Source organism: Pantherophis guttatus, chromosome 8, assembly GCF_059756535.1.
Source record: "Pantherophis guttatus breed Tessera chromosome 8, ASM5975653v1, whole genome shotgun sequence".
In the NCBI taxonomy this organism is placed as follows: Eukaryota; Metazoa; Chordata; class Lepidosauria; order Squamata; family Colubridae; genus Pantherophis; species Pantherophis guttatus.
In genome coordinates, this window is record NC_142070.1 from 57525277 (window position 1) to 57542641 (window position 17365).

The window sequence follows — 17365 nt, forward strand, 5'->3', positions numbered from 1 at the left end:
AAGCCCTCCTGACTTCCGCGCAGTTTTGAGGCGGCACACATCCCCTTCCGACGCCTCGGAGTCTTCATCTTCAGAATCCTCATGATGGACCGCCAGTGGAGTTGCAGGTGAGTTGACGCCATCACGGGGGGAAGGGCCAGCGGTTTGCGAGTGTTGAATCTCCGCTGATGACTGAGCAGACATTTCAGCCGCCCTGGCCTCATCTAAAGCGCTGGAGAGGGTCAAGTCAGGACGGGCCAGCAGGCGCCGCTTAAGCTTTAAATCCCTCACGTCACAAACAATCTGGTCAAGAAGCATATCATCTAGGTCACGGAAGTCGCAGTGGACAGCAGCCGCACGAAGAGAAGTAACGTAATCACTTATGGACTCGCCAGCTCTCTGGGACCTTTGATGGAATGCATGGCGGCGGGCGATCTTAGATGGCGTGGGGGAATAATGGTTCTTAAGCTTCAGGAGCAGGGTCTCCCATGGAACAGAATACACCGGCTGCGGTGCGGCTAGGGCACGGGCAGTCACAAAAATCTCGCGGCCACAAGAGCTCAGAAAGTAGCCCCGCTTTCTAGAGCTAGGCAAATCAGCAAGATCGTTTGCCTGGAGAAAACATTCAAAACGCTCTAGATACTCGTCCCAGGATTCAGACCCTGGCTCGAAGGGCGAGAACGGTGGAAGAGCGAAAGCCATACCTTCGTCGCCAGTTGTTAGATCCGAACACAGCACTCGGAGGCCTGCTGCTTCAAACAAGGCTTTATTAACTCTTCACATAACGAGAACTCTCTGGTCAAAAGCCGCTTAAATAGAGGCTGTCAGATACATTCTAACCAATCCACAACAGATAACTTCCTGCTCCCTCTGTTGCCAACTGCTGAGCCAATCAACACCGTCCCGAGGAGGACAGCCCGAGTGAGGACGTAACCCCGAGGACTTAACACCTGCTCTAAACTGTTTTCTTTTATTTACCAGGATTCATATAAAGAGTTTATAGACAGCAAAGCGCTAGTCTGATGTAATAAGGCAATGTTTTTCAACCTTGGTAATTTTAAGATGTGTGGATTTCATCTCCTGTCAGCCTCTATGATGCTTGCTTGCTAACAGCTGTCATAGTAATGGGGAGGGGGGAAGATTGGCATTTGGGTGGGGAACTGAGCTGGAGAGAGATGGCCTGTGTCAATGAATAGGGAGGATTGCTCTCATGTTCTACTGCGCAGCTGAATGGACTTGTTTATACCCAGTCAAGGTCAACCATCCCGGAATACCAGATGGGCAAAAACACCTGAAGATGTGCCCCACATGACACCATATTGATTGGGGATTTGACATTCAGCATGGGTCCTTGGGGGGAGGGATTTGGGGATACTTTCAATATGTAACTTTTGCGCCTTTTGCTTCAGATCTTGCTTTTCTTTCATTGCTATCATTTCAAACTCAGTAAAAGTACCTCTTCTCTACAAATATGGAGTTGGGGGTTTTCTTTGTTGGGTTTTGAATGGAGGCACGCCTGACAACTCCCTGAAATCCCCAGCCAGCATATTGGCTGGGGAATTCTGGGATTTGAAGTCCACACATCTTGAAGTTACCAAGATTAAAAAACACTGTGATAGTGTTTGAATTCAAAGATTTAATTTTTTTCTTTAATGGTTGTTTGACAAGACAGAGGTGCTTCTTAGTCAGATGCCTGAATTATAAAGGTAATCCTCGACTTACAACAGTTCATTTAGTGATCATTCAATGTTACAACACCACTGAAAAAAGTGTCTCATGACCATTGTTCACACTTATGACCGCTGCAGTATCCCCATAGTTACATGATCAAAATTCAGACACTTGACAACTGGCTTATATCTCAAAGTCATGTGATCACCTATTGTGACCTTCTTACAAGCAAACTCAATGGGGAAGCCGGATTCATTTAATAATCATGTTACTAACTTAACAACTGCAGTAAATCACTTAACAGCTATGGCACAAATGGTCATAAAATGGGGCAAAGTTCACTTATCAAATGTTTCACTTAGCAACAAAAATTTTGGGCTCAATTGAGCCCAAAAGTTGAGGACTACCTGTATAGAAAAATAGCTTAACAGGAAGTGAATAGAAGGAAAGAAATCCATAATGGTTGGATTTAGATTCCATTTGTTTAATAATCTGAAAATTTCAAACTGGCTCTTGGGAATTTGTAGATTTATAACTATCATTTTGATTTTTTTTCAAGGTTACATAATTGATGGTAAGGTTATCACATTTCATGATAAGGAGGACCTGAAATATTAAAAACAAAATTTCCTGTATCTAAAGGACTAAGCATAGGTGTGCATGTTTTCAACTTGCCATATTGGCAAGTTGCTGGTGGACTACATCAAAAATTCATAGAACTCTGTTCATTTTCATTTGCAAAATATTTTTTCTCAAGTCCTCCTGAAGCTAAGATGGCAGTTAGCAGAAGTATAATTCTATATCTCTACACTCTACATCCATCTACACTGGATGGATTTCACCCAAGCAGGGGTGAAATCCATCCAGTTCTATCCGGCTCGGGTAAATTGGTAGCGGTGGCTGCAGGAGGCTCTGCCTACCCATGTGGACGTCATCACGTCATTTTTTTGCAACATTTTAAGCCTCTGCATGCGCAGAAGGCTTTGTGTATGTGTAGACGATGGCGTGTGCAAGCAGAGCGAGCACGTGTGCAGTGCGCACACATTGGCGAACCAGTAGGGAAGGTAAGTAAATTTCACCCCTGGACCCAAGTGATGCTGTAACTGCCCTCTCTCAGTGTCTGGAGGCTGTGGGGGCCTGGATGGCAGACAACAAACTTTGACTGAACCCTGGCAAAACTGAATGTCTCTGGGTACACAGGGCCCTGGGATGCAGGACTTCATTATCTTTGACTCTGGATGGGGTGACACTGCCCCAGACAGATTTGGTCCTCAACTTGGGGGTTCACTTGGACTCATGACTCCTGCTTGAGGAGCAGTTGGCAGTTGCAGCTAGGAGAGCATTTGGTTAACTTCATGTTATGCACCAGTTGCAACTTTTCCTGGATCAGAACTCCCTGTGCTCAGTTGTTCAGTCCCTAGTCATCTCACAGTTAGACTGTTGTAATGTGTTCTACATAGGACTACCCTTGAACATTCGGAGGCTAAAGCTGGTGCAGAGTGTGGCAGTGTGGGCGGTTGGGGGCACAGGAATGGCCCCTGTAACACCACTGCTCTTTGAGCTGCATTGGTTGCCAGTCTGCTTCCAGGTGCAATTCAAGGTGTTTAAAGCCCTTCATAGCATGAGTCCAGATTACTTGAGGGACCATCTCACCGCACTGAGATTGCCTTGTCCTACTCATGCTAGCAGAGAAGGCATGCTGTGGGTCCTATCAGCCCAATTATTGCAGATTGTGCGGTCCAGGAGGAGGGCCTTCTCTGTTGTTGCTCCTGCCCTCTGAAACATCTTGCCCCCCGATGTGAGGTTGGCACAAGTGTCCTATCTTTTCATAAGGGCCTAAAGACCTGTCTCTGCCAGTTGACTTGGAAAGACAACACAGTGGAGGTGGTTGATTGAGTAACAACAGATCCCACCATCCCTTCTGTCCCTGCCTATAAATCCTTGATTTCAATCTTGGTTTTAATTTACTCTTATTTTAATGTGGATGTATTTTTATGTCTGTAAACTACCCAGAATTACCTTATGGTAAGATGGGTGGCCAATAAATAAATAAAGGAATAGAAGAAAAAGATTAAGTTTGCAATTATGTCCTGCCTATCAGGTTCCAGAATGGCACTGTGAAATAACACTCCAGACAACCAGGATCCTAGGTGTTGAGGTCTTTATCAGGCACTCCGGCACGTTTCAACAATCACCATTTACAAAGTGAGATATTGTTAGCGCTAATGCGCAATGCTCCCCACCATCTTTTTAAGGACTCCTGTGCTCCACCCATGACCCCACCCCTTGGCCCCACCCCATCACATGCTCAGCTTGCAACTCCTTCCTGGCTAACCCTCATCCATCCTAGCATAGCTAACCCACACCAGTGCTTTAGTTTTCAGGCTTTAGCTCCGTCCGGTTACTCAGCTCCTCAAACCAGCCAAGGCTTGGTCCTACATAGGTGGGTTCTGGATGGCTAGGCCGGTTAGCTGGACACACTCCTAGGTGTTGCCGGGTCAGTAAGTGAGCTCCCCGGTCCCGCCTGAATGGCATCCCCAAACCGCAGTGCAGCTGACATGCAGCTCCCCTACCATGAGGATGGCATCTGGAAGACAAAATCCACAGTTAGGTTGGGTGTGGGGCCCATGTCACCTCCCCTGGTATGATCAGGTATTTCCGGTGGAACCTAGTACATAACTGCTCTGCGTTAATGTCCTGGAAGGGTACCCAGGATGCTTCCGCTAGCAGGTACCCCTTCCATAGTACAAGGTATTGCAGACGGTCCCAGTGCAAATGAGCATCCAGGATTTCTTCCACCTCATAATGATGGTTTCCCCCATCAATAGGGGAGGGGGAGGAGGGGGGTTCCCCATTAATGTGGATGTCCTGAGTGGATGTAGCAGGCTACTGTGGAACACTGGATGTGTCCTCCCCAATAAAGGTAAGAGCTTTAGCCTAACAGCAACAAGGTTTATGATTTTTACTATTGGAAATGGTCCAATGTATTTGGGTGCGAGCTTTTTGGAGGGCACATTCAGATTCAGGTACTTCGTGGATAGGTATACTTTTTGGCCGACATGAAAGGGGGTTTGGGGTCGTCTCTTTTTGTCAGCTTGGGATTTGTATTTTTCCCTCACTTTCTGCAGGGCCTCCCTGACTTTCTCCCATGTACGTTGCATACGTGATACCCATTCCTGTAGCCCTAGATGCTCTGGCTTTTCTTGGGGGCACTCAGGTATAGGTATAAACTCAGTCCCAGTAGCTACCTGGAAAGGGGTGAATCCGGTGCTACTATGGATGACGTTGTTATACGCCACCTCAGCGAAGGGGATCAAGTCCACCCAGTCTGTTTGCTGGTGTTTAATGTGGCACCAGATGTATCACTCCACCATGGCATTGGCTCTTTCAGCTGCTCCATTGGTAGCCCCGAGCTAAGACCCTGAGATGACCCTATCATGGCCAGGAATTTACGCCAAAACGTGGTGGTAAATTGAACCCCCCGGTCAGACACAATCGTTTGTGGTACCCCGTGTAACTGTTAAATATGTGCGATGAAAAGCTTAGCCAATTTCCTGGCTGAAGGCAACCCTGAACCTGAACAAGCCACAAAGTTGATGACCATCCAGATCACCGTGTTTCCCTGACTGGCCGGTAAGTCCACAATGAAGTCCATGGCTATCTCCTCCCATGGCCTAAGAGGAGACGCCATGGGTTGTAGGAGGCCAGCAGGTTTGCCTGGCTGCTTCTTCATTGTGGCACAGGTCACGCAACTGCGCACATATTCTTAGATATCCTTCTTGAGTCTGGGCCACCAGAACTGACGGTTAGTCACATGTAATGTTTTGAGAAAACCAAAGTGGGAGGCCGCTCGGACATCATGACACCATTGCAGCACCTCCATCCGGAGACTTTTAGGCACATAGACCTTGGTTCCTTTCCAGGCCAACCCAGTCCTGTGACTGAGGGTGTTTTGATTGGCCTGGAACCACTCATCCATCAGAAGGGCTTTCTGAACGTCTTTGGTTATCTTGGTTGGATGGGGTTTTGACCGAGCGGTGGCCCCCGCCTGTTATGTTCGACTATCCTCAGGCGGCAAAGCTGGAATTATGGCCTGCACTACCTCCTCACGGTCACTGGTATATTGTGGCATATGGGATAAGGCATCCGCCAGGAAGTTTCTCCTACCAGGGATATATTTCAGCTAAAAGTTAAAGCGCCTGAAATATAACGCCCATCTGACCTGCTTAGGTGAGAGCTTACGTAGGGTTTGGAGAGCCTCCAGATTTTTATGGTCCGTGCAGACCTCGAATGGTAAGCCACCCCCCTCCAAAAGGTGTCTCTGCATCAGCAATACCCACCGAACTGCAACAGCCTCCTTCTCTCATACGGCCCATTTGCGTTCAGTCTCATTCAACTTGTGGGAGATATATGCACATGGTTGCAGCTTTCCCTGCTTGTTGCTTGCAAAAGAACTGCCACCACTGCTATGTCGCTGGTGTCTGCCTGCACCACAAATGGCTTGGTGGAATCCAGATGTTTTAGTATCAGCTCCCTTGCAAACAGCGCTTTCAGGTGTTTGAACGCTTATTGACAAGCCAATGTCTACTGTACCAGGTGACCCAGACATGGTTTTTGGACTAATTGTTTGGTTCTCAAAAGATCCGTTAATGGAAAAGCCACACGAGCAAAGGACGGGATGAACTGATGGTAAAAGTTTGCAAACCCCAAGAAGCTTTGCAGTTGTTTTTGTGTCCTTGGGGCTTGCCAGTCCAAAACGGCCTTTACTTTCATGGGGCCCATCTCTACACCCCTTGGAGAAATGCAGAATCCCAAATAGTCTAACTGCGACTTATGGAACCTGCATTTTGACAATTTGATGTACAGTTTAGCAACTAACGGTTTGCTTAGGACCTGGTGTACTAAGATGACGTGTTCTTCCAGGGTTTTGGTGTAAATCAATATGTCATTCAGGTATATGAGCACACCACTATATAGATGGTCCTGTAAAACTTCATTGATAAATTGCATGAATACAGCGGGTGCTCCTTGTAGGCCGAATGGCATCACCCTGAATTGATAACTTCCCAGCGGGCAGTTGAATGCTGTCTTCCACTCATCGCCAGGCCTAATGTTGTGACCCAGGCCCATGTAGTTAATATTAAATACAAAACAGTTCCAAAAACAAACAGATTTTATTAAAACAGCTGAGAATTAACTCATTCTCAACTTATTCCAAATTAAATGAAAGCAAAATCCTCAAAACACCTTCAGTTTATCTCTGACCTTGGAATAATTAGGCAAACTGCCAAAGGCTTTTCATGGCAACAGTTCAGGAACAGAAGACACTGACAAAGAAATACATTCACACACAAAGCAAATCTCTCAATGGTTGTTTTCTGGTAAAGAGGCCAAGAGCCGTTGCTTGTCTTTTAAGCCTTATAGGAGGGGCCAATCATCTCTTGGCCCTACTCCCGAGTCGTCCTCTCTGCTTTAGCTGCTCCTGCCTTCTGGCAGCTCTTCTCATACATGCACTAGGAAGAGGCTCCTGTTCCTCTGCCTCTCTACTGTCACCCTCTGGAGGCTCCAAAGTCTGCACATCACTCCTCGATGGCCCTGGCCCCTTCTCTGTCTTCGACGCAAAGCCCTCATCTGAACCTTCCCCAGTCTCCAGGACTGCCCCATGTTCTTCCTCAGCCTCATCGCTGTCTGACTCCCCTGCCAGCTCCGCAGGCTACTGGCGGACCACATCACCTAATCTGGACCCTGTAATATGTCTTTCGGAGATCCAACTTTGTAAAGACCCTATCCTCCGCCAAGCGGGCCAGCATATCTTTCATTAATGGAAGGGGATACATATGCTCCACACAGACAGTGTTGATTTCCCTAAAATCAACTCATAGACACAGCCCTCCTCTGGCTGTATAAAGCCCCATTTTAAGTTCTTTTCTATGTATGCCCTCATCTCCGTTAGTTCCTGGGGGGGGGGGTCATCGAATACATTTTTGGTTTTGGTAGGGCTGCCCCTAGTAGGATTTCAATAACGCAATCAGTAGCATGGTGGGGTGGTAAATTGTCACACTCTTGTTCACTACAAACCTCGCTTAGGTCATCATACACCTCAGGGAGCCCGACATGCTCATTAGACAATGGGTGCGGCCTGAATCTACTAGGGCTTTGCACTTGCGCTGGCATCCCGCTGCCAAAACCACCAAAATGAGGAATGGTTTGATGGCTTTCCTTACCATGGGGTCGGCTTCCCCCTCATCATCGCTTCCACTGGTGGTCTCCCCTTCGGTTGGGTTCGTGCTGGTTCAATTGGGAATGGGATGGCTTGTTTGTTGTGCCTCCTTCGCCGGCGTTATCCTTATGCTCTTTCTAGCAGTGCTCTATTTTTTTTTTTATTATTGAAAAAGTTTTCAAATACAAATTTTCCCCCCCTTTTTCCCCCCTCTCCCTCCTCCTCCCTAACCCCCCTCCCCACCCATCCCCCCCTGTGACTTCTTCATAACAAAAAAAAACCTAATTCATAACAGATTACTTACTCCCTCCTCTAGATATTGACCTTTACTTACTAAAAATATTATTAATATTATAACATCCCCCTTTATCCATACATTTCAGAAAAGAGAAAAGAAAGGGAAAAAAAAAAGACATTCTACTATGACATTATAGAATAACTTCTCCACTTTAAAACTATACAATAAGTCCTACTTTAACATTTAATCTTCTATATATATTAGTATAACATTTCAAAGCAGCCTTCCCCATAAAATCTAGTTTAACATTTATTCCACTCTATCCATTTCCTCCACTCCCCTAAATATATCACTTAAAAATCCCTTTTCTTAGACTAATCAATCTACTAACTAGCTTATTCACCCACTATCATGCAAAATTACCATACACAACATTTCTTAATATCTTTGAATCACTGCCCACACTACTTAAAAATATATGTCTATATTTTCCATTATATCTAAATAAAAAAAAAGAAAAGACAATGACTTTAAATTTATAATCCATGTAGTATCTTCTTTGAGGTCTTTCCACTGGATTGGTAGAACCAACATCCATAATCGGGTAACATAGCTTGCTGGTGCAACAGTTTATTCAGGATCTTCAATCATATCTGCCCCCATCAGTAGTAAATATCTTCTTATATGTATAAAAGTAAAAACAACCACCCGAGTGACATTATAATTATATTCCATATAGTAATAATTGTGGGTTTCATCAGGATTATTAATTCCCATCATCGTAGTGGGTAACAACCCGATCTTCTGCATGCCCCAGCATAATTCTCTTGCCTTGTAATTCAAGATAATATAATATGTTTATCAACACAAAAAGAAATTCCAAAATGGATAATTCAAATCCATCAGTTTAAGGCTCGTTTCACGTCCCCAAATTACGGCCATGCAGAGATCTACCACAATCCTCAGGATGATATTAACCAATACGTCGCCTCTTCTGTGTTTACACATAATCATTCATATTTTAAAGTCACTGGCTTCACTGTTGCCTAATTTAGAAATTTCTATTTTTATGCCACCTATTTCTTTTTTTCTTTTCTTTTTGTGGGTTTGGTTTCCATCCTGGTTTCCTTTCTACAAATTGTGTATCATCTGGTCGGTTTTTATTCTGCTTTGTAGATTGGTCTTGTTGGTTTTGTTTTTGTATCTCATGTTTCTTTTTTATCCCTTGTATATCCCCTAATTGGTTTCCATGCTTATCCTTGCCTTGATAAGTCATCACATTAATGTTAGATGCCACTTCTCTCAAATTTGTAGATAGTCCAGCTGGGGTATCCAATAAATCCAAAGGCAATTCATCTGGTACAGTCTCTGTAATTCGATATTTTCCCTTTATTTCCAGCTCCTTCTGCTTATCCTGTATTATACCTGAAGATGTTAAGTTCATTTTCAACCTATTTTGATAAAATTCTTCCGCTCTTTCAACAGTATTTAGCTGATATCTTTCTCCTTGGTATCTAAATATAATACCAACTGGGGCGTCCCACCTGAATGAGATATTTCTCTTTTTTAACCCAATCACCAGAAAACCAAATTTCTTCCTTTCCATCAATATCTTAGGTGGGAGTTCCTTGTAAATCCAAATCTTTCTTCCATACAATTGCAAATTAGAATTGAAGGAATTTTGCACGATATTATTCCTAATTTCTTTGTCTGTAAAATAAATCACCACATCTCTAGGCAATTGCCTTTGCTTGGCAATCCAGGAGTTAATTTGATAAACTCTGTCAATCCTACAAAACACTTCGTCAGGTTGAACCTTTAGAATCCCAGCTAGAAATTCAGAAGATATTTTCCTTAAATCCTCTCTATTATTTTCCTGCAAACCTCTTAATCTTATCGCATATTCTGTGAAATTATATTGTACCATTAAAATCTCTTTTTCAATCTTCTGTTGCAGATTTTCTGCATTACCATACTTTTGATCAGCATCCATTTTAGGTTTTTCTTCTAAGCTATTATCCTGAGTGTTTGTCAAATCATTTTCAATTTTTTGAATTCTATTGTCCAATTTATCTTGAATTTCTTCCATTTTAGACTCTAGTACATTAGTATTTGTGTCCAACTGTATCATAAATTCTGTAAAACCATTAGCCACTTTTGAGAGTTTTTTCTCCAAAAAATCAAACTTAGATTTCACCAATTCTTTAATTTCCTGCTTAAATTTTTCAAGTTGCTGATTCACAATCTCCTCCCTTCTTTCAATCTCCTCTATAAAAAATTCTATTATATTAAAATCAGGTTTCTGAGACTGAAGAGTTAAGACTTGTTCCTTTAAGTTGTTGGTGGGGGAATCCCCCCCCTTCTTGTTTATCTGACTTTATGAGTCTCAGTGCCATGTTTCCGCCCAGGCAGGCTTTATTAAAAAAAAAAAAAAAAGCAAGAAAGACTTCTTTCCAATCAACAACAATATCAGGTCTCCAAGGGAAAAAAAAAGGAGAAAAAGACACAGGAGCGAAGTTTTGTCTACAAATGTAGCCAGTGGTATTTATTCCGCTACATTGTAGTAATAAAAAACGGAAGGACTTTCCCTTTCAGCCTCTCCTCCAGCCGACGCCATTTTAAAAGGCTTTTTTCCCTCTTTCTTTTCCTCCTCTCTCTTAAGTAATTTTTAAAAAAAAAATCAGTAAAATACTTGCAGTTCAGTATTACAGGTCCAGCTCACATTTTCTTTGAGTAGTCTGTTAAATTTGCAGGCTTGCTTTTGACGCCTGGCTCTGCATCAGCAGAGGTCTCCCAAAGCCCGGAGCGGCGGCTGGGGATGCGGGGCATCTCATCCGCTCCGTCCCAAAAGTAAAGGAAAAACTTTTGGGACTCCGCAGAGAGTTCTACCCACCCCTGCCGGCTCTATCTCCGTTTCCTCATGGAAACGGAGTTTTTTCGAGCCGCCATTCCGTTGTGAAGGCGGCTCTGACAGGCGATGGAAGCTGACGATCCCAAAGGAACGTCTGGCAGCGACAAACAGCAAACCGGAAGACCTAGCAGTGCTCTATTGAGGCCCTGGTGTTCCAGTTGATGCTTTAGGACCCATCTCGGAGCAGTCCAACACACAATGACCTGGTTTCATGCACTAGAAACAGATCATTGGGGCTTGTGTGGGGCCAGGTTTCCCTGGTGCGGTTGTGGAAGGCGTAGCTAGCATCGGGTCTGATGGTCATGACATTGGGAGGGGGTGGTCTGGTGGTCTCCGACCCCCTGCAGGCCAATTCGCTCTTGTCCGATCATCTTTCCAGAATTCCACATTGATCTTGGTGGCGGCCTGGACCCATGCCGCAAGTCGGGGTGGTAGACCACGTGTTACACAGGCTTGTGTAATTCAAGCCCAGCCTTGAATTGATGTACCATAAACTGCTCCGGCCAACCCCTCACTTTTCCTGACAACCTTCAGAATTCTTTTATGTATTCGGCCAATGGCCTACCTCATTGTTTGGATGCCAACAGTTCACCTTCAGCTGTTATCCTCAAACCGCTCCTGCATGGCTGAGAGGAACAGGCCTATATCTCCTAGTTCCCCTGGTCGCTATATAAGTCAGTGACCCAGTTGGCTGCCACACCCTCCATAATGGCAGCCACCGCCATTACCATGGCCCACTGGGAAGTATATAGATGGCTGTACTTATCGAGATGGTCAATCACTTGTCCCAAAAATAGGGCTACCCTGTCCGGGCCGCTGTCAAATGAGGCCCACATGACTCGTGAGTCCCATCGTCCCATAGGGCCCAGTCCATGGGCCACCAATGGCCAGGCTGGGAGCAGAGTCTGGTTGTCCTGCCTCAGAGCCCTGTCCTGCCCTCCACGGTGCCCAAACTAGGCCCTTGCGGGTGGAGTGGTGGTCTTGGGTGGCATGTGTTCTCCTGGCCTGTGGGGCTCCCCCCGTCATACCATGGGCTTGGTCCTGCCTCCGGGAAATAGGTCAGGCCCTCTGCTGGGAGGTGGGTACCACGTGCTGGGTGAGGGTCCACACTCCTTCTCCATCCCCTCCAGAGCCTGGGCCGGTTCGAGCGAATAGATGTAAAAAAATGCTTTTAAAAAGTTTTTTTAAAAAAGGTTCCGACGATTGTGCGGCACAGCTGTGATCGTCGGAACTTTTTTTTTACTTTTAAAGTATTTTTTACTACCCGTTTGCTTGAACCAGTAGTTTTTATCACTACCGGTTCACCCGAACCAGAGCGAACCGGTAGCATTTCACCCCTGCAGCAGTATCTCAGACAGTTGGTCCATACAGAGAGTGCTAGGGAGAACTGAGAAGACTATAGGAAGCTCACTTCCCATTATTCAGGATATTGCTTATAAGCGCTATGTGTTTAGAGCTTAAAACATTGTTAGAGATCCCACACACCTACTTCACAATCTATTTCTGTTGCTCCTCTCTGGGAGGAAGTTTCAAAATATCTATAGCAGGACTACTAGATTCTGTAACAGCTTTGTTCCTTATGCCATCCATCTTGTAAACTTGTAGGACTCTTCTTTTTTTTTTGCCATATATATGTATACATTCGAACTAGACTGTGATGTTTCTCTGTGTTATGTATGTGTGTGCATGTATGTGTGTGTGTATGCATAATGATTATCTTTTGAGAGCTGAATGCAATTTTATTTTAATGTATGCTGATCAGTGTACATTTAAAGTGACAACTTTTTGTTCTATTCTAATCTCACTACATGATATAAAATGCTTGAATATTATAATTACAGCTTATTTCTATATTAGTTTATTCTACAGTTTATTTACAGGAGACTTACAGCTCTTTTCTTTTAAGCTCTATAGTCACTTTAGTTTTTAGTCACATACTTTTTACGTTATAGTTAATTATATAGTATCTATATTTTCCCTTTATCCTCATAAAAGACCAAAGATATAGTGTATTGTCTTGTGAGTTATCATTAAGCAAAAACAGTAGAAAAAAATTAGATATTCTTTTCCTTGGCTTGAAAGACACTAAGAGTTGGAAGGGATTGTCCAAGAGAATGACATTTGCTCTTCTCCAGTCTTCTGGGATTTCTGCCCTTCTGGATTCTCAAGGATTCTTCACATAGCCCTCTCGTTCTGGAATAATTTTTCAGAAGATCAAGGTCAAGATAGTCTTCTTGCTGCTAATGTCCAGGGACGCTTTTCTACAGAACCCTTCAGAGCAGAAGGTGTCAGGTAATGGGAGACAACTCTCATGAAGATAATCTGAGCGATGCCTGGTTATAGTTGGATGATGTGGAGCTGTTTATAGGTGCAATTTGTATTAGGTTTATTTAAATTACACAATTGACTACAAAATGCAAATGGTGCATGATATTTTTTATACTATATCCTTTAATATTGTTGAAATGAAGGTCAAATATATGTTGAAATATGTTGAAAAAAGGTTTCAATGAGTGTACTTAATGTATGAAACCAAATACATTCTTCCCATAGCAGTCCCAGAGAGGCCAAACCAGAATGAGACCTATGCTTTTGCAGTTAATTTCTCTTGTGCTTTCATATTTGTTTTTCATTTTAGTGGTGACTTCAATTAGTCTTCTTTTGACAATTTGTGGGCTTTTGGCAGATTTGAGTGAAGACTTCTTTACTTCTTTACCCATAGACTTCATGAAGACTTCTTTACCCATAGAATATTTTACATTTTCCTTCCTTTTCTTTCCCAGGTCGTTCTTCCCTCTTTCCTATAGATGATGGTTTACTAAATGATGGTCATAGTGACCAAGTTGGTGTATTGAATTCACCTACCTGTTATCCTGCACATCAAAATGGAGAATGGATAGAACATTTCTCTCGAAAGGTGTTTGTTGGTGGTCTTCCTCCAGACATTGATGAAGGTGAGTTGCCTGACATATTAAAGGTTAGATAGAACCATCTCAATTATCTGTGGAGGCAAAATAAGTCATTGAGGAGTTGAGATTTCAGAAAGTTTCACTGAACCCTGTCAGTTATACTTCTGAATAAATATGCATAGATTTCAACTGAGAGTTGAGAAAAAAAATCACTTAGCTATATGTGATTTAATAAGCTCTAGTAAACTCTATTGAAATAAAGACTGGATTGTGCAAGAATGTATGTGATACAATGTTGAGAAAAGTACTCATGTTTTTTCTGTTATTGGGTGAAATTTCTAGAATAAAGGCACTGTACTCAGTTGTCATAGTCATTTTAGACGTTTTAGATAATTGCTTTTTAGTAGCTCACCCTCAAATCATTTTTGTGATAAATGGAGGAAGATAAAAATGAGAGATAAATTATCTGAAAAACAAGATATGGTGAAACTGCCCTTTAACAAGCAACACTTGTTAAAGAAAGAAAGTGGAAAGGAGAATCTGGAAAGATTGGAGGACCAGTCACTGACAATTAATTTGCCAGAAAACTTGGCCATTCTCAACAAGATATCATACCCTGTCACTATGGGAAAAATTCTGGAAGTTAAGAAGACGTGTCTTAGTAAGTTTTTAAAAAATTGGTTATTGTTTTCCTGTTTCATTACAATTTTAATAGAATTATTTCTTATAATTGTGCTTTCCTCATGTCACAGGGAAATAGCTTAGCCAAAAGCCCACCTAAACCTTAGAAAAATGATAGTAGTTATCAATCATTTAAAGTTTTCAATCCAGGGCCTGTAAAGGGCTCATATTTGGTTTAAAACAGGATCAGTTAAATTTAAATAAATGTTGTTTATAATAGATTAATATTCTGAATAGCTAGTAGTAACCTATATCTTTTAAGTTAGAGAGACCCACAGAATTTAAAAATGGAACCAGACTGAAACAAGATTGGGGCTATTCAAATTGGGCTTTTCTCTCTTCAACTTTCTAGCTTCCTATTCACAAGCCTCAATATTTTAGCAGAGAAGACATACTCAAGCCCTATAATATGATGTTTTATGCAGTAGAGCAGAAACCACAAACTGCTGGATTGCCTGCAGATTCCCAGATAGCTTTGGATGATGCTCAAGCCAAAAAGTTACAGCTTAAAAGATTGAGTGATATTGAATACCAATCTGAAATCAGCTTAGTCTCTCAGAGCTCTGGAATTCTATTAGATCAGCAAATATCTGGTCCATTCTCATTTCCTCTATGTTGAGGAAATGGTTTTTCAGGGCTAGATACAATGTGGTCACATTGGTGCTTCTATATAGCAGGTACACCATTCTTTTTTTTTTATTGAAAAGTTTTTTAAAAAGTTTACACGTATTTTCCCCCCTCTCCTCCCACCCACTGCCCCAACCCTCCCACCCCCCCCTTGACTTCCCAGAGCAAATACAGGGTATAGCATTTAACAAACATAAAAAAAAAACATAAGCTAACTATCTATAGATTTAGCTCCCTCATGCACTTTAACTCCCCTTGTTCATATCTAAATATAACTATTTATGCCAATTATTGCTTGAAAGTAATCAATCCAACTTCGTTCTTGTCCATTCTTCAATAATAAGCAAGTCTTCTTTCTTCTACAGTTAAACATCAGATCTCCAACCCTTACATACATTAATACCTTAACAAAATATTTTAACCAATCTCAAATAAAATATATTGTAAAAACCTTATTTTTACTTTTTACCCCATAAACTTATATTAATTCTTCTTGAAAATATTCCTTGCTTAGTAGTTTTACATAAACTTATTCATTGTATTCTCTACAAATCCTGTACGTATAATCAAATAACATCTTCACTGTTTAATATCCATATAAAATATTGTCAAAAACCTTCCCTCAACCCTTGCACCATTTATATTTTCCTTATACCCCACAAGTTTATATTTATTCTTCAACAAAGCATTCTTTAATATGGTATTAATGTAATTTAAAACAACATATAAAAGTTTAAGTAATATCCTTCTTCTAACCCATAAACTTATATTGAATGATCTACACTGTCCATAATTTTTACATCCACAATATTTTTCTTTTAACCCATAAACTTATATAAATTCTTCACCAATTCATAACAATTCAACCATAACATTATTTAATGTAACTTTTCAAAACAAATCATGTCCTTAAATATAGGTAAATCATTCATTTTCCCTATAATATAACTTATACAGGTATAATCATTCTTTTTCACTATTACTATCCTCCCCAAAAAAGTGGATTGTAATTTTTCCTTCTCCATTTTTTCTTGACTTTTTTGCGAACCTTTTGCTTCAGTCTTTTTCCTCCGCCTTCTTTTATTTTTATAAGTTCTTGGATTTTTAACTGAAGTTGCTGAACCTTACAATCCTGTTCTCTTCGCAAAGTAATTCCTTTCAGTAAAAACACCTCTTTAACTGCGATTGGGAATCCATTTTTGTAAAAAAGTTGTAAAGTTCCACTTCGAATCTTCCTTCTTATATAAGAAATCCCAACGCCTCCTGACAATTTTCCAGTTGTCTGTGTCAAAGCCTCTGAAGAAATGTCTCTCATTGTTTCCTGGTTGCGCTCCTTCAAGCCTCTCTGCCTTTCCTTCTTAATTTGAAAAACCTCCATTTCATTTTCCAAAGGCACATTAAACTGAGTTATTTCGTCCACCTCCTCCTTCAGCAACTCCTTGTTGTTTGGCAACTGGAACAATACAATATCTTCATTTGTATCTTTGTTTCGAATTTGTGTAAAGCCCTTCTTGAAAAGCCCTTCCATTCTTTCCACAAACGCGGAGGTAAATGATTCTAAAATTTCTTCAAAGAGATCCACAGTCAGTATTTGTGTATTTACTGATGTATGTAATGGTGAGCCTTCATCACTTTCAAAAAAGCCAGCCATTTTTTCCCCCCTAATAAGACTTTCACTTTATACTTTTTCAACAACTAAATCAATTATTCCAGTCCTTAAATGGTACCAGTCTTTTTAAATAAAAGTCCTTTTAAAATAAAATCCTCTTCTTTTAAACAGGGGCTTTCAGCACCACATGATACTTTGTAACTAACTTTCACTTCTCCACGCCCTCGTTAGAATCAAACGCCATCTTACTTTCCCTTTCTCCCATAGAAAATCAGAGGGAAGTGATAGATTCTTCAGAGTTAAAGTTCAGTACTTGCCATTTTAGTTTCTCCTGTATTTGCTCTGCCAGCTTTCAAGTCCAAAATTTTTTTCTTTAAAGTTGAATTGCTGGGGTGGTCACACCGCCTAGTTCTGCTTGAAGCAGAAACGTCCCAGGTCCGGAGCAATGACGGGCTTCCCAGGGAGCTCTTACCCTTTAAGCCCCAGATTTAAAAAGAAACCTGGGGCTTTTGGGGAGCTC

General features: G+C 41.9%; 1 protein-coding gene across 1 annotated transcript in view; it reads left to right on the plus strand.

The window, feature by feature from the left end:
* The first annotated feature begins 4178 nt into the window (after positions 1-4178).
* Positions 4179-17365, plus strand: part of CPEB2 (cytoplasmic polyadenylation element binding protein 2) — a 30170-nt gene continuing 16983 nt past the window's right edge. Inside the window, 3 exon segments of the mRNA XM_087875399.1 lie at positions 4179-4292; positions 13230-13311; positions 13962-13973. Coding sequence (XP_087731525.1) covers positions 4179-4292; positions 13230-13311; positions 13962-13973 — 208 coding nt within the window.